This window comes from Rhodamnia argentea, chromosome 11 (assembly GCF_020921035.1).
Source record: "Rhodamnia argentea isolate NSW1041297 chromosome 11, ASM2092103v1, whole genome shotgun sequence".
NCBI lineage: Eukaryota > Viridiplantae > Streptophyta > Magnoliopsida > Myrtales > Myrtaceae > Rhodamnia > Rhodamnia argentea.
The window spans coordinates 21,636,799-21,661,403 of NC_063160.1; the positions used below are offsets into that span (position 1 = coordinate 21,636,799).

Sequence of the window (24,605 nt, forward strand, 5' to 3'; positions counted from 1 at the left end):
GAGTTTAACGGGGGCATCGCATGGCCCACCACCACCCACACCACCACTACCGCCACGTTCACGACACGGACGCATCATCTTCCAGGGCGCTTCTTGAATTCGCTAGAGAAGATTGAAAAGCTACTCGTCCGTGGAGTAATAATCCTCTGGATTCCGTTGCATGAATGTGTTTGGACTCCTGACTAAACAATTGATAAAGAAGATCGTCACTTGTGAATTCCTTGAATGCATTGGGATGCACATGCTCCGGGTATTTGAAAACTATTCCATAACTAGACGGTGGTTAGCAAAAACTCTTTTAAGTCTTGCGACACTTGTTCGTATATTCCTATGTTTTCAGCAAGATCGATATGCGGAATAGTTAACCCCTCATTTTCGGGGCCGTGGAATAGCTAGACCCGCTATTGCTCTTTGTATTCCAAGCTCTTCCTAAGCAATTTTTGCTTCTCTTCAAATATGATAACAATGTTCTGATCCGAAAATATATATATATATATATATGTTAACAATTTTACGTGTTCAATATTCAAATTATGAAGACGCAACAAAAGAGCGAAGTACTCAAAATAGATCGGGAAGTTGTAAGCAAGATCAATTGAGGGTGTGTGGAAAATAAAATTCTCACATGCTTCGGAATATGCAAGAATTGTCTTTCCTAGATGTCGCCTGAATATTGAGAATTTCGGGTACATATATAAATTACATTTCACACACACACATAAATAAAATTCTCATATGCTTCGGAATATGCAAGAATTGTCTTTCCTAAATACCGATCGAATATTAGGAAATTTCGGATGCATATATAAATTACATTTCACACACATATATATATGGATGGTCAGATAATCAAAAGGTGTCTCATCGTACGCTTTCCAAAAGCAAAGGGGGGAAAAACATTGGAAAAGTGAAGTGTAGAATAGGGATTTCGACTGGACATAAAGCATTGTGGCTGTTGGGGAGATGTTGCCATGATTTTAGGATCCTCAAACCTTCAAAAAAGTGGTTCTCGACCCTATCTATTATCAGCACCATCGATGCTCAGCAGTCATCACCTTTGGACGGGCTCCAATCCCGTCAATCAAAAATTAGATGTTTGTCACAGAGTGTCCTGAGAGGTGCACCTTCGGTACTTTTTGATAGTGTTTTACTCATATTTAGAAATATCGTTTTTTTAGCGTGTCGAATCGTTAATTCTAATTTTCGGAATGCCTGTCGATTTCCTCAGAAGCACTCGTCAGCACGACTCTCATTAAATAGTTCGGACGGGTGGTTCTCTAATCCTAAAGGTCCAGACATCGCGGCCTAATTTAGCGGAAAAGCAAAACATTATTCTCGTTTCATCAGTAAAGTTGGCGGTGCAAGGGAATGTAGGTTACCTTCTGCCCTGAAAACTATGATCATCGATCTACATAAAGTGAATCTTTAATGCCATTATTAAGCACAGGAAGGCCATGAAAACTGCTCTGCAGATGCCACGCGAGCCAGGCCTTTCTGTTGTTGTTGCTAGATGAGTATGCTTGGTCCTTTAATGCCTTCATAATTACGATCGGACATTATGTTAAACTTCCAGCTGCAAGAGATTAAGATTTGTCCTAATGTTTTGACTCCGCACGAGTTATTATTGCTAGTCAGAGGGGTAGCTCCAAGCTTGACTTTGCAACTCTTTTTTTTTTTTGTTCCATTACTCTTTGCGAGCTACTCACGAGCATCTTCAACATCATCTGTAGTTGCCAGGACATTTCCGAAGCGCTTCAGATTAGCGGGGCTTCAAATAAATATTGCCAGAGACACCCGCGTTTGAAGGCAATGTTGGCATGCTCGTTGACCTCGTATCGTGTTCATCGAACCCTAGCTTCCTCGGTAAAATAAAGGAAAATGTATTTTTAATTGTACTGTCAATGATACTGTTGGAGTGCGGTTCATACTTCCCTATAACAGGAAAGCATGTGAATTCCGCTCCATGCTGAGTGGACGGGATTTCAAAGGAGCAGCGCCCCCTGAACATCGGAAGGCTTTTACGATTTAAGCCAATGATTTTTTGAATAATAGTTTGGGCTTGGGTTATGAATAACTGCCGCTATATATACTCTTTTTCGCTTGTTATTGAGTGATGTAACGAAATGTGTTGTGTGCTAATTGTAGTGGAATCATTTGCTTGATGTAGCCTCGGTTTAAGGATGAACTATGATAAAATCCCGTGCCTCAATTTCTCTCTCTCGCTTTACGTTTTACTTCAACTTAATTGTATACTGAACCCTAACAAATACAATCTCAATCGTATATTCATACACCATCACCGCATGTTTTGCATAAAATACTCAATCGTGTGATCAGAAATAATTAATAGTATTATCAAACTGTTGTGATAACGACTTTCTAAAATAAAAGGGATGCGAAACCACTTCTTTCTTTATTCCATTAGCTCAGTTCAATGATCTGTGCACCGAGAGAAGAAGGTTTGAAGTCTACATAATTTTTACGACGTCTTTTCGTATTAATAATGAAACATATATCTCGTTAGAATTACGCGACGAAAACTCGATATGTGATAGCCCATAAAGAACGAGTCGTTAAGTAAAGGAAAGACCCAAGGGGAGCCCAAATTCACACACATTAGCGTACTCTTGAACAATTATAATCATCAAGTTCTTAGCGAAGTCACACATTAATCATTTCGTACAACACCAATCTGCCCATGATGTAGGGTTGATGTGGTGGACCGTCATCACTAGAACCAGTTTTTCAAAGGACAAGCAAACCGATTTGGTTTTGATTTTCTTCTTCTTCTTCCTTTGGGTGGCAACAACCAAATTGTCTTTTGACCAGAACCTGTTCCGTGCTAACCCCTTGCCCCGTCTTGGGGTTAAGTTGCAGCGTTCTGGGAAGCACACGCCCGTGTCGGCATTATGACGTTCACGATTCATCAGTCTAAGACTACGTTGAAGTTAATAATTAGGTCAAATTTGTCATACTAGGTAGGCCCCACTGCGTTTCATCCCGAGCCTAATGGGTCCCTATCTTAGCTCCAACTATTCTTTATCCATAAACCTAATGGCCTAAAGAAACCATATGGTGGCCCATTTATTACTATTACTGCTACTAATTATTATTATCGTCATTACCTTAAGCTGCTTCGAAGAAGTTACCTAAACAGCAATATTTTGATCCGAGGAAGAAAAATTAGCAACGAGACCGATAATAATGCTGACCCTCGGTACCATCCGCTTTAACATACAATGTGGTCCTTAAAGTTTTAATTTATTCGATTTAGTCCCTAAACTTTAGTCTCTGAAATTTTGATTTGTTCAATATGGTCATTGAATTTTCAATTTGTTTAATATGATATTTGAACTTTACCCTAACGAACAACGTGGTTCATGAATTTCTAATTTATTCAATATAGCCCTTGGACTTTCGATATATGCTTAATTTAATCCTTGTCCTTTACAAAAAAATACTCATTATTATCCTTGAACTTGAACTAATGAAATGGCAACATCGAATATCTTCATATAATTTAGGAACAAAATTGAACATGTACAATTTCATGAACCACGTTATATATTGGGGGTGCTCATGGACTATTTGTTTCATTATTAAAAAAAATTAATAGAAAAACTATTTTTTGATTCTCCCCAATAATTTTTATTGATGGGTACGACTGAACAGGACTTGGTTTTCTGAGAGTGGGAAAAGAACGGTGATATAGCGAAAACTATGAATTGTGACATGGGGCAGACTGGAAGAGAGTTCAGACTAGAAAAAGTCTGGTAAAATAGAGAAAAAAAAAAAAAACTGACAAAAACTGCTGGGCCTTGTCGCCTTCTCTCTCGCCTTTACAATGGGAGCACCGGTTCATTGTCCTAAAATCATCGTACACCTTGTCCCAATGTTTTACTACCATAAAACACCATCACAATTTTCGACGACCGACCGGAAAATTATGTATTTATTGGGTGATGCAACGTGGCGAAAGATGATAATATGAAAAGGAAAGGGGAAAAAAAAAAAAAAAAAGAGCGGGACTTCACAAATTTTTCTCGCTCACCCACTTGGAATTGAATCGAAGGGGAGGAAATTTTCCCCGTTCAAAGAAAGCCACCCCGCTGTGAAATCTCTGACCCGATAGTTTAGTCACGAATTCTGCATGTGTACGTACGTTCTGGCTTTGCTCCTTTTCCACAGTGCAGAAAAAAGTGGACGAAAAAGTAGCAACAGAGAAGGGAAGCTCTCTCTCTCTCTCTCTCTCTCGTCCTTTTCAAGATGTTACATTAATTTTTTGCCCTAATTCTCTAATTCTGCATCATGGGCTTCTGCTATATATATACCGCACTCACCCACCTCACTCACCCTCCGCCTTTCCCTTTTATCATGCGTTCCTTGGAGTCATGCATCGATAGTTGGACCTGACGATGCATATGAAGGAGGCTCTCTCGGTTTAAAAGCAAAAGGGTCGGGCGGTTTTTTTTTTTTGCCCATCCACCATTTTCACGTTCTCTCTTGGAGTTGGATTCGTCGGTGCAAGATTTGTGCTTGAGACGTGTGTGATCCGTTGGTTGCTTTCGTTTTTCTTGGGTTCTGGTTCTTGGGGTTTGTTGACATGGCGATTCAAGCGCAGCTGTGCCAGGAAAATCTGGGCTTTCCGTTGTTCGGGTCGCAGGATATCGTGGAGAGTCAGAATGGGTGTGGCGGGTTCAGCCCGTTTGGTCTCGGCATTCAACAGAGAGCGCAGCTGCATCGACGGCAATTGCAGGAGCAAGAGCAGCTCTACATGCAGCAGCTTCACGGTGCTTGTTTCCATAGCGTGCCCACGTCGGGGAACAGCCTGGAGAAGAGCTTGATCGAGAGAAAAATGGCGCATCCTCAAGGCATCGCGGATCTAATCGATCGGCAGAGTCAAGAAATCCAGCAGTTTCTCCGATCACAGGTTGGTCAACTTGTAGCCTAACAGTTCGTTTCGTTCTATCGTAGTTTGTTTCTTTTTTCCCTTGGGAGGTTCGTTTGGATTCATTTCTAATTTTGGGGACTACTCGCAGAACGAGAGGCTGACATTGGTGTTGCAAGAACAGCGGAGGCTCCAGATGCTGGCGCTCGTCAAGAGGCTCGAATCAAGGGCGCAGGCCCTGCTGTTTCAGAAGGATCAAGAAATGGCGCGAGCGTCGCAGAAGACGGCGGAGCTCGAAGAGCTCCTGAAGAAGCTGGAGTTCGAGTCCCAGGCGTGGCAGAGGATAGCGCAAGAAAACGAGGCCATGGTCGCGTCCCTCAAGATGGCCCTGGAGCAACAGCTCAGGGAAAGGGCTTCTTGTGGTTCCAACGACGGCGACGGAGCAGAGGACGCAGAGTCCTATTGCTGCGGCGCGAATAGGGACGGGGCCGGAACAGAGGAGGAGGTGCAGGAACAAGAGAACAGGGCGACGACAACTAGTGGGGTCGGAGGAGGATGGAGAAAGGCGACGACGACGGCTTGTAAGGCGTGCAATTCTCGAGCGTCGTGCGTGTTGTTCCTGCCTTGCAGGCACCTGTGCTCATGCAACGCCTGCGAGGGCTTCCTCGATCGCTGCCCTCTTTGCGCAACGGCTAAGGAGGGCACTGTGGAGGCCCTGTTCTGATTTTCTCGCCCTTCTCTCGGAAAGGTAAAAACTGGAAGTGACGACGACGACGACGGGTCGGTGAGAGGGTTCAGTGGTGGTAGTGCAGTGCGTGGATTTTCCTTTTTCACTTCTTTTTTGTTTTTTTTTTGTGAGGAGGGAGGCAAATTTTCGATGTCGCTGCTTTCTAGGAGTGAAAATGTGTAATTAAAAGAAAAGAAAGGGGACAAAATCAATGAACAGAATTCTAGGGCAGAGAGCATCTTTTCTTTTCTCACGATTCATCGTTTTAGCTTTTTTGGAGGTGATTTTGATCACTCGTCGAGGTCAGAAGAAGGTAATCACAAAATAGGAAACAGCAAAAGCACAGCGCCAGGTGCGGGTGTGTCCACACACAGGCACATCACGCATTCACACTTTGAAAAATAATCACTCCAAAAACGAAAAGTTTCGAGCTTTTCTCGCTCTGCAAAATTTTTTGCCGTCTTCCCATTAATGGAACTGGTCCAGATAGGGGAGGCGGGGGGGAGTCATGATCATCTGAAAAGCAAAAGAGCAAAGCTGCCAAATTAATGAAGACCCATCATGATAAACAGACCGGCTAGAATCTGACCCGACTTATTTCCCCATTAATCCGCAGCGCAGTACCCAGATCGATATGCTTTGCTCTGACGGAGCAGATGATAATACAGGACAAAGCACCATTAATGGAGTTTAAGGCCTTTATCGGGTGCCGGTGCCACCCTACGAACACCCATCCATCTCGTCAACACAACATCAAGGGCTATCTATAATCAGCTGCTGGGGCATTTGAATCGAGAGGATTTGAGCGAGACAGAGCGATGCTCTGTTTTGGTTTGTTTGGGGCGGGGGGTTCCTTATTTTCTGCTGCTCCGTACAAATCTGTTGTCCCTTTATTTCTCATTTCGTTTTTCCTTTGGTCCGACGTGGACGGACGACGATGTTTCACGTTCTCCTGGTGGGGCCCACCGGTTGTTGCTGTTGCTTCAGTGCAAGAATTTTGGACTGTTCTGCGGTGGTTTTGATCAACGGTGGCGGTGGTGGTGATTGCGTTTCCCCGTGACGTCTCCTCCTTTTTCACCGCGTACGGCGAGATGGCTGAGCGGATTCTGGGAAATCGGAGCCGAAGTGGAAAAGGGACTATTCGTTCGGGAAATGCCACGTTAGCGCCCCGGCAAGTTCGGGATTTAATAGAATTTGCCACTATTGAAAACAGCACCCGATAAAAAATGGGAAAAAGAGCCACACGGAGACATTAATGTTTGGTTGTCTTCCGAGGAGAGGAAAAAAAAAAAAAGGTTTAGATAAAAAAGATGAAACAAAAAGGCTAAACTCAAATTTGCGAGCATTTAATCATTTCAAAGATTAGATTTCAATAAAGGCGGCAAAATGGATCAAGAATCTATACCTAAGGGTGTGGGTGGGTCACTTAACAGCTTAATGGATCTTAAATGTATTTTAAACGGGTTAGCTGATTTTCTTAAGTAAATCATAAAAATATTTTCTGATTTTTTTTTTTTTTTTACCGACAAGTCCGACAAGGGTCTACCGGTGACCCTTACTAGATCTAGCGAGGGTTAGGCCCCCCACCCTTGGCCAATGAGGGCAGGCCTCGCCCGACTTTGAAAAAAAAATTTAAAAGGAAAAGGAAAATTTAAAAATTTATAAAGTTATTATTTTTATTTTTAAATTATAAAAATTATCCATAAGGTTTTAGTAATATAATTTTTTAATAATTTATAAGTTTTGCTAAATTGAATTGAATATGAAAGTGTTTTAATAATATGAGTCGGGTATGTGCTAGGTCAAGTATAGTTCGTTAGATTTGTACTGCATAAAAATGGGTCAAAATTGATTAAATGGGTCGCATATAGGTCCGACCATATGTGACCCAATCCATCCGTTTGATGCGTCTAGATTTCGATCAACTTCAACTCGTTTTATAATAATATAATAAAAACTCATTTTATCTTCAATTATGTTGGATCACACCGCATCCGATACTACACATGCACTCTCGTTAATCTCTTATGTGACAAGTAGACTTGTTAAAATGAACTATGAACTCAATTTTTTACTGGCATACAATGGGTTAATTGTTATACGGGTTAGTTATATTCAATAAATGGGTCGTAAATTGATAATAAATGATTTTACAACTTACTTATACCTAACCTACATATATGACTATATCTTCATTTCCTCTTGCCCTCGCTCGACCTCGTAGTCACTCATTCCATACTCTCGCCTTAGTTTGGGTTTGAATTTTTCTAGACTTTATTACATATGTAAGTAATTGTATAAGGAATATGGGTTGGGTCGGTTTGGGTTGGTAGATTTTTACCGCAATAAGATGGTCATAACAAGTTAAATGTATCTATTTGGGTCGGACTATCTATGACATGGTTCAACTCGACCCACCCGTCCGACGAGTCTAATGACAAGCTTTGAGATCAGAAGCGTTTTTTGGATTCAATAAGTAACACATGTGCAACGGGATGGCTTTTCGTTGAAGAGTGCAAATTGAGCATGCTTTATCAGTCGCACGTTGATATCGATTTACGGTTATAATAATTAAAACAATTTTGAATAAACTTCTACCGAGATGATTAATATATTTCTAGGAGCGATTCCATTCATCGATCCAGTTCTAGTAAATGCATGTATCCGACTCAGCGAGCCGATGAAGATAAGGGAGTTGTACATCTGGACCAATCAAAGATCTAGAGGCCATCCAGTGAGCTGGGTGGTCAAGTGTATTTCGCTTGTGATTCAAATTTTGACCCGGATTCAATTTCGAGAAATTTCGGTGAAAACCAATTTGGGCCTCCAGTGGCCCAATAGGAAACAGCCCATGAGACCGGACACGATGTTGTTTTTCAAAAATGGACCAGCAAAAAGTCCAGATTGATAGAATGGAGTCACTGATCGAGCTCTCTGTTAGATGCAATTGGCTGCGAGAACCTGCAGCAAAGGAGAAAGAAAGAACCGAGTCATGCAATCAGGGCCACGTTCCCACATGCTCGATTCTAATTCCACAGACGCATGGGACGTACTGGCCTCCCCTCGCCCAACCGAGACATTCTCGACGCGCGGTGGAACTCGGCGAGGACCGATCTAACGTCGAAATCGAAATGGAGTGAAACGTGGTCGGTTTCGATTCCTAAACAGTTCACCAAATTTTTGCTCCAAAAAAAATAAAAAATAGTCAGTCTATGTATTAACTTAGCATGAGACTGTCACATAGGCGGTGGTCGTTAAAGTAATGACATAGTTGCATTATACCCCTAGAAAAAAAGGGACGCCCCATGTCTATGTTGATCTTACTTCTCTATACTGGCATGCATCCTCAAACATTTTGATTTGGACCAGTGGGCTTGGGCAAAAATGTGATATTTGTTTTACCTTCTACTAAACTTAAAAAAAAAAAAGGGTTAATATCACAAAAAATCTCAAACTGTACATCCGTGATAAATTTACCGCGAACTATTTTTTTTTCCATTAAAAATCTCAAATTGGTACACCTATGACAAATTTACCCCAAACTATTTTTTTTTTGCCACAAAAAATCTTAAACTCGTACATCTATGACAAATCTATCATAAACTAAATTTTTTTTTATCAATAAAAATCCAGGGCTGATATACTTGTGACAGATTTATCCTCTGTTAAATTGGGTTAATATAAAAAAAAATCCAAATTGATATACCCATGACAAACATAGGGTAAAAACCCCAAACTAATACATCCATGAATTGTCATATGTCATCTAATTCAGCAATTTAACTGTTAGATTTAACGAAAACTAATAGAGGGTAAATTTGTCATAGGTGTACCGATTTTGGGTAAATTTGTCATAAGTGTACCAGTTTAGGATTTTTTTTTGTCAAAAAAATAATTTGGGTAGATTTGTCACGGGCGTATTAGTTTGGGGTTTTCCGTGGTATTAACAAAAAAAAAAAACCTTATTTTTTTAGAGGTGTCCCCCTATTGGAGAATATTCAAAATACGAGTTTATATTATGCATATGACTCGGTTAAACACCTAACCCCTCGAATCTAAGATACATCCTCTTTTTTTTTTTTTTTTTTGCATATGTTTGTTGATTGTCATAAAAACTATATACAGTTATTTACAATTTATTTTGCCCCGTAATTTTAAAGGAAATGAATAAGATAAAGATGTGTTATTCAGTCCAAACACTCAAATCTGTATTTTACCACAACCTCGTTTTGGTAATAAATCGAGAGATTAGTTTTGTGATTTACCTAAACGGATTTTAGGGTTGAAGGTTCAAAGGCTCTTCCTTACTAATGACATGGCATGTTTTGCACATATGACCGATGCTATAAAAGACCTCCTCCTCGGAGGGGGGGTTGTTTGCAAAATTATCTCTCATTTTGGGCACAGTTTATAAATAGCGAGGAATTGCGGGTCATCAAACAAAGCATCAAATAAATTCCTTAAGTAATAATTCCCACTGAAGGAATAATAGCTTTATAAGAAAAAAGGGTAAATGAGGTGACTAAACAAATACTCACGCAGTAGAGAGAGAGAGAGAGAGAGGGGCATCGGCAGTTCTCCCTCGATCGACTCTTGAAATCGAGTTTCTCTCCGTTGCAGGTGCTTTTAATCTCCTCTTCCTTCCTTAACGTCTTCTCCAAAATGGGTTGCTACGCCAAAGTTGATCTTTTTACTTCATCCATCGAGCACGAACGAGCTTTTTTTACTTCCGTTGGACCGCGTCATTTGAATTTGCTCGTGGGTCGAATCTAGGGGAGGATGTGTTGATGGGTTTCTATGCCGATGTGATATTTATCTGCATTTCACAATCGCTACGCCTGTTTACGCGCAGTGTTGTCTCATGTGCTTCATGATTGATTCGATACTCATGTATAATGAGGATGCTGCTAATTGGCGCTGTAATACGAATGATGTTAGTGCAGGACCCATTTTATGCCGTCTTAGTTACGTGGAGAAGCTCCGATGGCGGGAAAATCGGTGGCAATACCTCGGAAATTGTCTGTGTACCTTTACATTCCGAATATAATTGGTGGGTGGCTGTCACTTTTGTTGATTTTGATGTTTAGTAAATCTCGATTGGTTGTTTAAAAATTCTAAGTCTGAAGTGGTCTGTGGGAGCTTGGAAGAATGGACTTATTGAGTGATTCCTCTTGGTGCAAATGCCAGGTTATATAAGAGTGCTTATGAACTGTGTGGCATTTGCGATATGCTTCTCCAACAAAAGGCTATTCTCCGCCCTCTACTTCATAAGGTTGGCCTTCTCGAATTTAAATGTCATGTTTGTGTTTAGTAACCTAAACGGAATTCAAAGGTTTGGAGTGAATTGACAAGTCTGTTGTCTCAGCTTTGTATGTGATGGCGTGGATGGTTGGTGCGCTCGCAAGTTCAACCAAGGTGCTCACTCTGAAAGTCTCCTGCTTGTGATTTTATTGTTCCATTATTGCAAATTAAGATATAATGTTTGCTCAATGTAATTTCAAAGTGATGAAGTGATTGCCATATTACCTATTGAGACTGCTATTAATAGTAGGATCTATCCTCAGAGAGTTTCCTTACTCTTCCCTCTTTTTTCCCTGTTAGGAAAATCTTTGATACATGAACCTTGGAATAAGTTCCTTGTCCTGTTTTGAAGTATAATTCGACACTTTTCAGATTTAACTTTTGATATATACTTTTTTGCCAATACACTTTGAATGGTCGTACTTGGAGCATTTCCTTGCAGTATCAAGATCTCGTCATCTACATGTCCCTTTGTTTTTTATGCCCTTTTCCTTTTCATTTATTATTTGTGCATGTCGACTGTAGGGTATTTGTTTTCTTTCTATCCTTTGGGTTTAGGTTAAGAAAAAGGGGTTTAGGGGGGGGCGAGGAAGTTGCTCGCGACCTAGTGTTCATGTTCCTGAAACACTTATGTCACGATGATCTCACCCTGCCCAAAGTTTTACATACTTCAGAAGTTTTTAAACCTCTACCTTTATTAGTGCATTGAATTCATTTTGTTTGTTAATATACAGTCTCGACTTTTGGAGCTGTTTTGGACATGGTAACAGACAGGTTAGTGCTCTTCCTCTAATGATGCGATTTTTTTCTGAGCTACTAAATCATGAATTTTGTCCCATCCTGTCCTTAGAACTGGAAGTTTGATTATTTTTGTTCATTTAACGTTATTCTGCTGTTTGGCTTGATCGTCTTTTTTATTCCAGAATTAGCACTGCTTGTCTGCTGGTAATTCTTTCCCAAGTGTACAGGTAATTGAACCCAAACATCTCTCTGTGAGAAATAAAGAAAAAGCGGCCTTTCTTTGTTCTGATTTATTAGTGACTAATTGGGGGAAGGGTCGGGTTTACTGGTGGGATGTTTATGCAGGCCTGGTTTGATTTTCCTGTTATTGCTTGCACTAGATATTGCTAGCCATTGGCTGCAAATGTACAGGTAATTATTCATCTTCTTAGTTTGGGCTACAACGACGTGTCTTATGTGCAATGGTTGCTGCTTTTGCTGTTTTCTCATTCTTTGGGCTGCAGTACTTTCTTGACAGGAAAAGTTAGTCACAAGGATGTGAAAGACAGCACTAACTGGCTTTTCAGAGCTTACTATGGAAATCGAATGTTTATGGCATTTTGTTGTGTGGCATGTGAGGTACTTGTGATGGGTTTGTAATGGATTTAGACAAATAATATCTTAATTTCCTGATTTGCTTCTGCAAAATCATGTAGGTGCTTTACATCATGTTATTCCTTTGTGCAGAGAAGCAGACTGACGATTTGATAGATGTGAGTCCTTGCCTTGTCAGTTGCGCTAAATTTTGTTGATGCCATTCTTTTATCTCCCAGATTTGTTTTTTTTTTTTTCAGGTACTTATGACCTCAGCCAGACAAAGTCCAATTCTCTTGGTTTTACTGGCTCTAAGCTTATTTGGATGGACAATAAAACAAACTGTCAATGTTATACAGGTAGAATAGGATTTCTTCATTCCATTAACGGTTTCCACTATTGTTTTATGATAAAGTAATGTAACTTTATTCTCGTTTGTTGACTATGTAAGTCATTGTTTTCGTTTCCTTGGTAATTTTGCGTCACACCAGAACTTTATCCTGTGTGTTAATATTTCTGTTTTCTTCTCAAAGTTCAAACAAACCTAGATAGATTGTTTCCTGGAGTTATAGCATCATCCAATTTGTTTGGCTGTTCCTTTACTTTTTATGAACCTTTGCATTTTCACATGGTCCTGGACTAGTGCCTGCATCACAATCCAATAGCACATTACCTGTCAATTTTCATCACCTGACTCTGCAGCTTAGCGTACTTTCTCTTTAGTAGTAATAATCCAATTCTACTGACAGTATATTCTTTTCTTTCCTTTCCTTTTTTTGGCCCTAATCTGGTTGTAGTTAATTTATGATAGCATGATATGAGAAATTACACCAACTTTTATTTTTTCTTGTAGTTTTGACTAATCATTGTTGTTTGAAATTTTTGTCCTTTTTTCCGTCTCATGTAGATGAAGACAGCAGCAGACGTTTGTGTGCTTTATGACATCAACAAAAAGCAGGGTTCTTAGTTCTTTGAGCAGCTTTTTAAAGCTTACGCCTGATCCGTGCTCAATTTTGCCCATCAGAGAGCAGACTTGTAACAACTGTTTGTCTTGTATGCTTTTGCTTGGCCAAAAAACTTATATGCTTCAAAAAGCTTTGGAAACAGATTACTCAGTTTCGCATAACACATGCCTTTCTTGTGTTATCAATACCCCGCTAATTGCTTAATTAGCAACTTGATAATGTCCGTTGTTGTGAATACTTAGCTTTGTTTTGGTACAGATTCCTTTCTTTTGGGAAGCATCTGCTGTTTCAACTCCCTTTTGGAATGCTCTATGTTTCACTGTCCTTCAATCACAAATGATTGTAACCATATAGGAGTGGTACGGATGCCACGACCCCATTCTTATGATTTTAGTCATCTTTTAATTGCCTCGCGTTCATATCGCACCCGTGAACTTTCCTCTGTGGTGCGTTTCTTTGCTTCTGTTGTATGGAAAACTCTATGAACTTGCAATAGTATCAAGACCTGAAACTTTTGAGGCGTTTTTTTATTGCACCTTTTGCATCATCTCTTTTGGTCGTTTTTGCTTTAGGGAGCTCAGATTCTGCAAGTCACATGATTAAGCAGAAGGTTGTGTGATTTTATCCCCTTTCTAAACATTAGAAGGCCCTTTTTGGTTGTTCAGTCAAATTTGAACCCCGGTGCGGGGGTGCTTTGTCTAATCGCTTGGTGAGCCTTTTTGACTAAGTTGTCTGTTGTAAAGATTTGAGTTCAAGCAAAATGCTTACGAAAGGGTACTTAAGTCGCACTGATTCAAATCTTCTGCAGATGCTATTCTTCTGTTGTACCAGATGACATGTGAGGTATGAAGTTAGTATCTGTGAAAGAGTACAACACTCGTAGAAAACTGGGAACTGCTGCTGAATGAAGTGGATGCAAATAGAGAATGAACAATTCCCTCCTCGACAAATTGAGGCTCCATTAATTTCGTGGTAAATGAATTATCTTTAGAAAACAAAAATGAATATTTTTTTCGCTTAAAAAATGAACAAACGAAAAAAAGATTTCATTGTTCGTAAAAATATCTAGACATAAATTGTTTTCCATAGAGAGTATTTTTTTATAGATTAATTATTTCAAATGATACAAATAATATTTTTAGGAATATTTTTTGAATCATTCATTATTTACGAAATAAATGGAGCCTTATGAAGAGAAATCCTAGCCCAATTCAACACGGTTAACTTGAAATTAGCACAAATCAGCACCTTCTAATTATGTAGAAATGTCGACGACACTAGGTAACTGACGTAAATATGATAATGCCACATGAATTATCCACAGCAAAATTAGTTTTCTCAATGCATTTTTTTAGCTTGGTTCAAACCGTGGGGTTCGTGAAGAAAATCAGTACATTGCATTTTACATGGTACGAGAGCGACGTCAGGCTAAGCGGAGGATATTGTCTCACGCGAAGCATGAGTTTAGAAAGACAAAATGAGAGGCGAGATAGAACACTACACAGTTTTGCTCTTCAATGTCTCTGAACATGTAGAATCTGCGGCCAACTAAATTAAATGTGTATCGATTGACACGACGCTAATTAGATTGCATTGCAATCATCTGTTACATAAAAACATCTTCAGAGACGAGGAATAAAAAACAACCAAACATGTCGACACACCCAAAAATAGAACAGTAGATCAGTAAATTTGCTTCTATATTGAGATCACAACAATCAAAAGCAAGGATATGTCAATGCTTGTTAAACAATGTGATGCAATGATGAATTTCCGCCGAAAACAAATTGAGCCTTTCTCAGATCTTTCTAATGCTACAGGACGCTTCTAAGCCCGTGCCACTACGAGACCGATGGATTAATACAGGCTGTAACCAAAAAACTGGCTAAGGATAATTGCAAGTCCGAGGGCAATCGCAACTAGGGAAGAGGCCCAAGTGAGCTTTTCAGTTATCCTGGGAACCCGTTCCTTCAGCGCCTGACTGCATGAGCCTATAAACACTGTGTAACTTCCCATTGCAAACACAGTCCCAACCAAGAACATGAGAAGAAATGCCGCACCAGCCAAGCGAGAAGGCAAAGCAAGTGCAGGCAAGACCATCATCAATGCGTCAGGTTGTAGACCGTGAACGATCCCTGTGGCAAAAGTAGCAAATCCAATCTTCTTTTTCTTCCCCAACTTGTGGTTGTTGAGTGTTTCATAGAGACTAACATCACACTCCCCATTTTCTAAGGCAACGCATGGGGTGGGGACTTCTGAAGCCTCCCTAATTCCCATAGCACCGATAACAAGTAGCGTGAAGCCCACAACTCTCGTGCCCCATGTTCTGATTATTTCAATATGCAGCCGATCTTTCAGTAGTAGAAACAACAAGCCGAATAGTACCTGTCCCGCATCATGGCCACAGCCCCAAAGGGCTCCAACAACAGCACTTTCCAGACGGGTGCGACCAATAGAGAGTGGGGCCAGTGCAGCAAGGTGGTCGGGCCCTGATAGAGTGTGCAAGCACCCAGCGAAGAAACCTGTCCAGGCACTACTAAGTAATTCCGTGCGAACAAGTCTTGTTCCTACAGCAGCAGCTGCTGCTGGTCCACCTGTCTTAGCAGCACTTTGAAACGTTGCAAAGGCGGGTGATGCGAAGAACGGGTGAATTAAGGCCACAATAAGGGCAGACAGTAGCACAAAAGTTCCAGCAGTTAATCCCTGAAAAAATGAAACTGATTTTGAGCTTTTATCATGCAGACAAGACCACAGAACTTCGAATAGAAAATTGGAAGGAAGTAGTCCAAACAGTCTATAACAAAGATTTCAGCCCCCTTAATATCTTATATGAGAACATGACAGAAGGAACGTAATTAGCCGAGAGTAGACTGCAATCAATAAGAAAATACAGTTCCACACAAATTATTGCGGACATCTTTTCCTCCTGAGTTCTGACCAAAAAGTATCATTATAGAGAAAACCACGGGCTCTGACAACTAAAAGCAGCCCACTCTTTAAAGCCAATGTCTGCGATAATCTTAGCTGAAACAACCAGAGCACTCCAGATTAGAAGCTAATGTAGCATTTAGCACCATGTCAACATCAGAATAAACTTCCATTGTTGTTCCTTTGGGAACTGAGCAAGCATTGCAAGACAGGTGGCACTTTCCACATCACCATATGTTCTTTGCTTACAATGTGACTAAAAATAAGCAGGCTCGACGGGCGTTGAACAACCTGTAGCACTTGTTTAATGTCTTAAGTTGAAAAACACCAAGTTTCTGGACCTTATTGACAATTTTGTCCATTCTAATCTGCTTCCTTTTTCAAGTTATGGATTGCAAAAGTTTACAAATGACGGGTTGATGGAATAAAAGATAAACTGAAATAGCTCGGAGAAGTTCCCCATTAATTTCTGCAGATAACCACCAGATCTTTTCAGGTTTATTGAGAGAAATCTGGCATAAACTTCCTCAAAATCAACCACGTGCATCTCTAGAAGTTCAGACAAAAGTTTTTGTATCTCAATGCTTGTGCAAGAGCAGATCAACACTGTTCAAAATGCTACAGAAAATCATGAAAAACAAGCCTCTGAAGTGATTGGCCGCATTCCTTCCCATGTGGCTGGCCCTGAATGCTGGATTGCATTAGTTAGCGAGTATCTAATAATTGCTGCTTTGAGCCTAGCTTCCACCTCAAATCTTTTCCATAAATTAATCGCATCAAATCATCGTATCTGATCGCAAATCGAAATGCAACGAAAGGAATGTGAAAAAACAAAACTTCGAACAACTGCTCAAGGAATCCCTCTTCTATGGCATCATTGCTTCACCTCACTTCGACCGCAAAAATAACTCCTCCCTCACTTCACAAAGATAATCAACAGCAACGGTCGTTGCACCCCAAAATTCTTTCCTATTGCAAATTCAATTACATATAGCTCTTTGTTCTGATCGAACAGCTAGGTATGTGTACACTGTTAAATACTATAGTGTAACTGTCCATAGATATGTCCGTGATTCTTTTTAAGAAAAAATCTAATATATCTAAACTCAGAAGAAGAGCAAAATACAAAAACATAAGCCGTTTCTTCATTTTCCTAGCAGCTACTGATCCATTCAGACATGAACAGAGATGCACACAACGAGCTACTTCGGTAGAACAGAATCGGAAGACTGAAATGTTATCGCAGCTTCCAAAATCAGACAATATTCAGCTTGAACTCCCAAATTGACCACATTTACGAGACAACCGAACCAGGAGAGCCGAACGAAACCATGAGTCTCCACCGAAATTTATTACCTTGACCTTCCGAGAATCTCCAATTGCGGTCGGCTCGGATGGCTGTGGAGCCGGCGGCGCTTCCTCCGGCGAGCGGAGCGACGGAGACGGGAATTTACCCAGCGATTTCGAAGAAAGGGACGGAGACGGGGGAGAGTTCCCATGCTCGCACGAGATGGAGCCAATCTGCCGCGAATCGGGCCGCGCCGGCGCGGAGAAACCGAGCCTGGGCGAGTCGAAACGGCCGCCGCCGAGCCGGACGAGCGAGGGCGAAGGGGCGCGGTGGTTGACTCGGGAAGGGAGGGAAGGAGAAGGAGAGTAGAGAAGCCTCTCCATGGCTCTCTCTATCTATCTCGATCTCAGTGTTATCTCTCTGAATTGGGCTTTAGAGGTTCGAATAGATTTTGCAGATTCCCAGAGAGAGAGAGAGAGAGAGGATAAAGGGTTTTTGGCAGTCAAATTTTACCAGAAAGGAAAATGGGGGAGATTGGGCTTGCTTCCCCTTAAATTTTGATTAAGCATGATTAGTTTGGCCCTAATCGGAGATTACTAATCATAAGACAATTGTTTTTTCTTCATTTCCCGTTGGTTTTGTGATGATAGAGGTTAAGTGTAAATCTGTTTGGAGTTAATTGCAATTTGGTCGATTAAGTTAGTGCTGGTTAAGCATGGCATCTTGATGCTAAGGAGATTGGATTTAGAGATTGAGTCTTAATTTGTCTGTTTTGACCCAGAAAGATGGAATGCTCCGCTCGACCCAAGGGCCGTGCCAAAGTTGTCTCGCTTGATCAAAGTGGTCTGCCAGTAGATACATAGTGTTTACACGTATTGTTTAATGCTCGGGGTACTTAAGCAAATACTTTAATTAAGAAGATAAATCGTTTTTTAAATATCATTCGTACATTTTCTATTCATATACAGCGGCAGTTTTCCTTTTTTCTGTTTCGATTGAATGATAATACCGATAAGATCCCATTTTACAAAATCTCCATGCATTCTTTTTTATATACTCGAAAAGGAAGAACGATGGGAGTTACGAATGCGTATCGAAGTATTATACATGATTAAAACAAGCTTGTATTTTATTTTTGTTACCTTTTAGCATCATTACGAAGACGAAGCCTCAAAGTGTGGAACCCATAATTTATAAAGAATCGAGGACCATACGGTAAGATTATATAGATATCTAAGTGGTGAAGGAGTCTAGTGTCTAGGTCTTGGTCAACACACTCCAAACATGGTAGGCTTGTCCACCACATTGATTATCAATTAAATGATAGAAAACCTGCGGTCTCAATTGAAGCCACAACACCACAAATTGAGCCTTCCACGTCTCAGTTCCCATCATCCTCTCTTTCAATTTCAAAATTTTCCAATGGGCACTCCTCCTTTGAAAGAGAAATCCGTAGCTTTAATTTAACCACGAAGTGCTTTATTCTCTATTGATAGATCAAAGTTTGTTGCGTTTCGGCAACGGCATGCACTGAATGAGACACCGATTAAGAACCATATATTCATATGCACTTTTTAGACATTTCGTTAATTTTCTCTGCTTAATCTCCGGTAATAGGATTTAAATATTAATCGTCTTGCTTACTCGTAGTAATTTTTTTTTAAACCGAAAAGAGGATAAAACTTTCTGTGGAGGTGAATTAGGAAACAACTTCCTCGGACTTATTCCATGAAAAAAAAAAAAAGGGTTTAAGTCACGAACTTTAAATTGTTATTATTTTTATTAATATCATTTTTACGAATTTGAATATCTTTGGCATTTTCTGGCAATGCCTTTTCTTCAACAACTCTCACCAACCACAACCGCCAGGCCGGACCCATGAGCACGTGACTTCCGCATGCTCGGCCAACCCAAACGCGTGGACCCTTCGAGCTGGCTTGTGCCCGACACGTGCCAGAGAGGCTGTTCATGGGCCTCGCGCATTGGGCCTTGCTCGAGAAGAATAAGCCCGTCTATGAACGACCGGTAGATAAAGCTCTGAGCTCCGACGAAAATAGGGGCCTCGGCAATGAACGAGTAGCCCACTATCCTTGAGGATCTGGGCTGGATGGACCCAATTGATTTGAGGTTCGAACGGCCCAATAAGCAAAAAACTCATATTGCCGAGGACCGGATGCTTCGGGTTCGGGCACCCGAACACTACCAGATTGGGTTAAACTGTTTGGGCCACGGTGATCAGATGGTGACCCGATTTCTGGTCCACTTGGTCCTTGATCCACCTGTATATTATCCTCCAAGTTTGGGTGATGCGTGGCGAGTTTGGGTAATTATATTTATACCCACTGATTCATGCTGTGGTTAAAATCTTCCCTTTACTTGCATAGTATAGTTATCATCTTTAATAGAATTTGATACTTCCGCATCTTGGGGAGGGGCGACTGGCGAGGGCACAAGAAAGAACGAAAAAAGATTCGCTTGAGCTAAACTATCTAGCCATCTTGAAGTGGTCTAGTCTCGTGGGTGGCCGAGGCAATACCTCCATTAATAAGAACACTCAATTCCGTATAAACTCGACCAAAAAAAAAAAAAAAGAAAAACAATCTTGTATAAACTATTCATGTTGCCCTATCTTTTATAAATGGTCTAAATTCTCGGTAATTTTAACATGAGATCAGAACAACAACAACTTCAGTGAGCTATGAAAAAAAGGACAATGTTGCATTTTCTTAGAACAAGAGGAATAGAGCTAGCTCGAAACTCGGGGTAACTGAAAAATATTCCATCAACCAATCACATGGGCTCTAAAAGGATGTCTTGTCGAGATATTTCTTGTAATTTTCTAATTCAAATGTGAAATTCTTTGATGCTATAAATAAATGTAAGTCGTCGAAACACACTTATCGCTTTATAAAGAGCAATGCGCAACCATTGTTTAGCTTAAGCAGAGCTGGATCTTGGAAGAAGGAATTATAAAATTTGGATGGCATTCTGACTCTTCCAATGGCTTGACAAGGAAATTATGTTATCACAAGATTTGCTGCAATCTTCTCACGAGCAACTAATCTTAGTATGGCCATAACACGACACAAAAGAAGGATAGATGCCCCACACGTGTCATCCGCACGCTCAGCCACCTCATCTCCTATCTCTTGCAAGAACATGAGGTCCAAAAGCACCAACGCCCCCCAAACGCCAAGTAGCCCATTCGATTGCATCACACATTCCAGATAAAACCCCCTCCAATCATCATCGCCCGAAAATAAACCTGGTTAACGCCATCAAATTCGCAGACCGGGGTGAACGGTCGCACCCATCGACGGCTGTGATTCGCGAGCGCCAAATAAGCGCGAAGCGCTGCATCTTGCGGATTCGGCCGCGAAATATAAAGCCAGGTTGCCACACGTTTGAATGGCTTTGCTTACTGTCTTCCGCAGTGGGGTGTAGACGGAAGTGAAGCAGAGAGGTTGGGCATGGCGAAGCCGGTTTCGATCGAAGTGTGGAATCCGAATGGGAAGTACAGGGTGGTCAGCACAAAGTCCATGCCCGGTACTCGGTGGATCAATCTCTTGATCGAGCAAGATTGTCGCGTCGAGGTAGATTGAATCCAATGGAATCTCGTGACCTTAAACTCGTTCGTATTATACAGGGATCATGCATTTTTCCATTATTAACGGGCATTTGTTGTTTTGGGTTCTTGATCAGATATGCACACAGAAGAAGACCATATTGTCCGTGGAAGATATCATCGCCCTCATCGGCGATAAGTGCGATGGAGTCATTGGGCAGGTAATTTCTCTCTCTGTCTGTCTATACCTTCCTATGTCAGTCGATTTTGGGGCTATCCGAGAGAAACTCGAAGATGATGTTCGATTTCCCCTCCCTCGCAAACCCGTAGTTTTCTGAAAAGGGTGTCTGGTGTTTTCTGGGGTTTTTGTTGCGTCGCAGTTAACGGAGGACTGGGGAGAGACACTGTTCTCTGCTCTGAGCAGAGCAGGAGGAAAAGCGTTCAGTAACATGGCGGTTGGTTATAACAACGTGGATGTCAATGCTGCGAACAAGTACGGTGTTGCTGTTGGAAACACTCCTGTAAGTATCATCTTACTCACTTTATTGAGAGACTATTCATCTTCCTTTGTTTTCTTCTTACTTGTCTGATTGGATGAGGGGTACTCGTTCAGTAGCGTGTTCATGGCTTGATGATCACTCGTCGGAAATGGTTGTACATTATTGTCATCATCCTTGGTTTCATCGCATAGCGATTCATGAACTAAGTTGCAAGATGGATTATGTTAAGAATGCTGCAATTGGGGTTTACTAATCAGCACGCGTTTTTTCAAAGCTAGAATATGAGGATTAGACTGATAAAGCGATCATGGAATAAGAGCGCAGTGTGAGTGCGATTCTCTAGGCATCTACTTGAGGGAACATTCTTAATGTTCCGTGCTATGGTGATGGCTGCTATGTCCTGAAATACCCAAGGATATATCAGATCGCCAGATTTTACAAGCTTCGGTTCTGCCTTTACGGGTTTAGCATACAATAAGAAGGGTAAATGAAATAACTTGAAGTATATGTGATTTAGAGTTATTCATACAAGCAAAGCACCTTGTGTGACTCCTCAAACTACAATCGCCAATTTTTGTTTATCAATACAATGTAAGCATTCGTCCACTTCTCGGACAGGGTGTGCTTACAGAGACAACTGCAGAGCTGGCAGCTTCGCTCTCTTTAGCAGCTGCGAGAAGAATCGTTGAGGCAGATGAGTTCATGAGGGCAGGCTTATATGATGGATGGCTCCCTCATCTGTAATATTGCAGTCCTCACTTCTCAAAGTTTTTATTATTTACTTGTATTTTCACAGTTTTCATATGTGGTAGGTTTGTCGGCAATTTGCTTAAGGGGCAGACTGTTGGAGTGATTGGAGCTGGTCGTATTGGATCTGCATATGCAAGAATGATGGTATACAGCTAATTTAATTCCTCTTTTTAGTCCATTTTTCTTCTAACCTCTTAAAAAGGGTTTGATCTTCCCTTTCCATTATAGTTCGGAAAGATTTTTTTTCCGAATGTCTTTTTTCCCATCACAGAGTTGGTTTTCTGCTTAATCTTACATGACTATGAAGTGACCTTAGCCACTCACCCATAATATGAGAAGTCGTTTGGATGGGTTTTCTTAGCTCATTGTGATTGTTTTTCTTTACAGATCGAAGGATTTAAGATGAACCTCATTTACTATGATCTCTACCAATCCACTCGCCTCGAGAAATTTGTTACAGGCACGTTGCGAGCCAATCTATTGATGCCAGTCAAGTTCCATCCTTAGATTCTAGTTTTTGCTAACATAATTTGTGGTTTCAGCTTACGGTGAATTTCTAAAAGCTAATGGCGAACAGCCAGTTACCTGGAGAAGAGCTGCAACCATGGATGAGGTTCTCCGGGAAGCCGATGTGGTGGGATTTCATTGCCAAAAACTTCATTTCCGGATTACTGTATTAGTTTCATCGATCTGCATTTGATCGTGAAATTGAATTCTGTTTCTAGATAAGTCTTCACCCAATCCTGGACAAAACCACTTATCATCTCATCAACAAGGACAGCCTCGCGACCATGAAGAAGGTTACTATTATTTGTTCATCCCCTTTCTTCGTCTTCTTACAATTTTATTACGTGAGTATTTAATAACTCCCCTCATCACAGGAAGCGATTCTTGTGAACTGTAGTAGGGGACCAGTTGTTGATGAAGTAGCACTCGTGGAGCATTTGAAACACAATCCCATGTTCCGTGTCGGTCTTGATGTCTTCGAGGTAACCAAAACCCCTTCTCGTTCATCCTCGACTGCATCTCTACTCTCTACTATCATCACCACTGATATGCTGATGCACTATTCATTCATAAATGTGATCCGGGCAGGAGGAGCCTTACATGAAGCCAGGACTGTCGGACATGAAGAATGCCATTGTGGTACCTCATATTGCTTCCGCTTCTAAGGTAATGAGTGGTAATGACAAAATCCCAGCGCCAATATTTTTGCAATGACCATCTAATGCTTTTTCCTGGTAATTGTGCAGTGGACTCGTGAAGGCATGGCTACCTTGGCTGCTCTGAACGTCCTGGTACGTAACCTAGTAACATGACCTCGCTCTCTGCTTGCTTGACAGCATTTGACTCGACGGAATCACTGAGATGCCCACCACTTCTATGCATTCAGGGAAAGATTAAAGGGTATCCAGTTTGGTCGGATCCAAACAGAGTTGAACCGTTTCTGAATGGGAATGTGCCACCTCCGGCCGCATGTCCAAGCATTGTCAATGCGAAAGTCTTAAGTATGAAGTCGCCTTCTTCGGAAGTTCAGTGAAAGGTGATACCTTTCTAAGTTTAATCTGCTGATAATAGTCTTGTAAATCGGTGCAGGTTTGCCTGTTTCAAAGCTATGAGCCTGAAGCTCGATCCTTGATGGCCTTCCGGAGAGAATCATATGATGGACGGGTTACGGGTTACGGGTTACGGGTTACGAGGGTTCGTAGTGCTAGGGAACGTTGTTGCACATGAGTCCTCTCTCGCAGGAAGTGCTGATAAGCATATATTCGATTACTACTGTAATGCAGATACGAGTTGCTGTGAATTCAAGAGCTTATTAATGCTTTGATCCACTCGATCCTTATATTGAAATCTTGGTTCTATGGGAATGATGTATGCTTGGCCCTTTGTCATATCATGTCACGGCGCACTCAATTGAAGCTTGTGACTGACTGCTTGGTAGTATAAAATTCTCTATCTATTGAGCGTATTGGAAGAAAGTTTCCTTATATAAAATTCGGCTTAAGTACAATATGTCAAATTTTATGTACGGAACTCATTTTAGTATTAAAACTTTCAAAATGAACACTTAAATGTTAATTTTTTTGAAAAACGATCACTTTAATGTGAAAATTTTCAAAACGATCATTTAAATGTCAAATATTTTGAAAAACGCTTATTTTAGTACCAACTTCGAAGAGTCATGTCAGTTTAAATATTAACAAAAAGTGGGCAATGTCAGATGTTTGACGAGTCACGTCAGTTTAAATCGGAGTAAATATTGAAGTGAGTATTTTTTTCAAAAAAATTTGACACTTGAGCGATAACATTAAAAATTTTGCCACAAAAGGGGGCTACAACTAAACTTTAATTTAATTTACTTTTAGCCTGTAAAAT

The 24,605-nt window shown here is 40.8% G+C and overlaps 4 protein-coding genes across 5 annotated transcripts; 3 read left to right on the forward strand and 1 right to left on the reverse strand.

Annotated features, from left to right (window-relative positions):
- Nucleotides 1-4,359: 4,359 nt before the first annotated feature.
- Nucleotides 4,360-5,843, forward strand: LOC115735941 (probable BOI-related E3 ubiquitin-protein ligase 3). Its single transcript, XM_030667404.2, has 2 exons — nt 4,360-4,930; nt 5,040-5,843. The coding sequence occupies exons 1-2, from the start codon at nt 4,604-4,606 to the stop codon at nt 5,610-5,612; spliced, it is 900 nt and encodes a 299-aa protein (XP_030523264.1). The 5' UTR covers nt 4,360-4,603; the 3' UTR covers nt 5,613-5,843.
- Nucleotides 5,844-10,119: 4,276 nt separating this feature from the next.
- LOC115735955 (probable CDP-diacylglycerol--inositol 3-phosphatidyltransferase 2) lies at nt 10,120-13,471 on the forward strand. 2 transcript variants are annotated; one of them, XR_007196870.1, is made up of 12 exons: nt 10,120-10,235; nt 10,559-10,665; nt 10,803-10,887; nt 10,981-11,030; nt 11,651-11,690; nt 11,840-11,884; nt 12,003-12,068; nt 12,161-12,275; nt 12,353-12,409; nt 12,491-12,589; nt 12,874-12,978; nt 13,138-13,471. XR_007196870.1 is itself a non-coding variant. In XM_030667433.2 (11 exons), the coding sequence occupies exons 2-11, from the start codon at nt 10,599-10,601 to the stop codon at nt 13,195-13,197; spliced, it is 684 nt and encodes a 227-aa protein (XP_030523293.1). In that variant the 5' UTR covers nt 10,120-10,235; nt 10,559-10,598; the 3' UTR covers nt 13,198-13,471. The 2 variants fall into 2 exon arrangements, 1 of the variants encoding a protein (XP_030523293.1); XM_030667433.2 differs by lacking the exon at nt 12,874-12,978.
- A 1,273-nt stretch (nt 13,472-14,744) lies between these two features.
- LOC115735858 lies at nt 14,745-17,932 on the reverse strand. Its single transcript, XM_030667285.2, has 2 exons — nt 17,480-17,932; nt 14,745-15,898 (listed from the first exon to the last, which is right to left on the reverse strand). The coding sequence occupies exons 1-2, from the start codon at nt 17,792-17,794 to the stop codon at nt 15,053-15,055; spliced, it is 1,161 nt and encodes a 386-aa protein (XP_030523145.1). The 5' UTR covers nt 17,795-17,932; the 3' UTR covers nt 14,745-15,052.
- A 2,757-nt stretch (nt 17,933-20,689) lies between these two features.
- LOC115735787 (glycerate dehydrogenase) lies at nt 20,690-24,121 on the forward strand. The gene is made up of 13 exons (XM_030667183.2): nt 20,690-21,004; nt 21,114-21,197; nt 21,357-21,497; nt 22,095-22,216; nt 22,289-22,370; nt 22,614-22,686; nt 22,769-22,860; nt 22,952-23,026; nt 23,108-23,215; nt 23,322-23,399; nt 23,480-23,524; nt 23,620-23,734; nt 23,823-24,121. Exons 1-13 carry the CDS (start codon nt 20,882-20,884, stop codon nt 23,843-23,845), a joined length of 1,161 nt encoding a protein of 386 aa, XP_030523043.1. The 5' UTR covers nt 20,690-20,881; the 3' UTR covers nt 23,846-24,121.
- Nucleotides 24,122-24,605: the final 484 nt, after the last annotated feature.

Bases quoted from the DNA above. Each gene is read 5' to 3' on its own strand.
- LOC115735955 (XM_030667433.2), top strand. From the start codon at position 10,599: ATGGCGGGAAAATCGGTGGCAATACCTCGGAAATTGTCTGTGTACCTT. The intron at 10,666-10,802 runs GTGGGTGGCTGT...TGCAAATGCCAG, and splicing joins TTACATTCCGAATATAATTG to GTTATATAAGAGTGCTTATG. The intron at 12,069-12,160 runs GTAATTATTCAT...TTTGGGCTGCAG, and splicing joins CATTGGCTGCAAATGTACAG to TACTTTCTTGACAGGAAAAG.
- LOC115735941 (XM_030667404.2), top strand. From the start codon at position 4,604: ATGGCGATTCAAGCGCAGCTGTGCCAGGAAAATCTGGGCTTTCCGTTG. The intron at 4,931-5,039 runs GTTGGTCAACTT...GACTACTCGCAG, and splicing joins AGCAGTTTCTCCGATCACAG to AACGAGAGGCTGACATTGGT.
- LOC115735858 (XM_030667285.2), bottom strand. From the start codon at position 17,794: ATGGAGAGGCTTCTCTACTCTCCTTCTCCTTCCCTCCCTTCCCGAGTC. The intron at 15,899-17,479 runs GTAATAAATTTC...TCATTTTTTCAG, and splicing joins GAGATTCTCGGAAGGTCAAG to GGATTAACTGCTGGAACTTT.
- LOC115735787 (XM_030667183.2), top strand. From the start codon at position 20,882: ATGGCGAAGCCGGTTTCGATCGAAGTGTGGAATCCGAATGGGAAGTAC. The intron at 22,371-22,613 runs GTATACAGCTAA...TTTTCTTTACAG, and splicing joins CTGCATATGCAAGAATGATG to ATCGAAGGATTTAAGATGAA. The intron at 23,525-23,619 runs GTACGTAACCTA...CTATGCATTCAG, and splicing joins TGGCTGCTCTGAACGTCCTG to GGAAAGATTAAAGGGTATCC.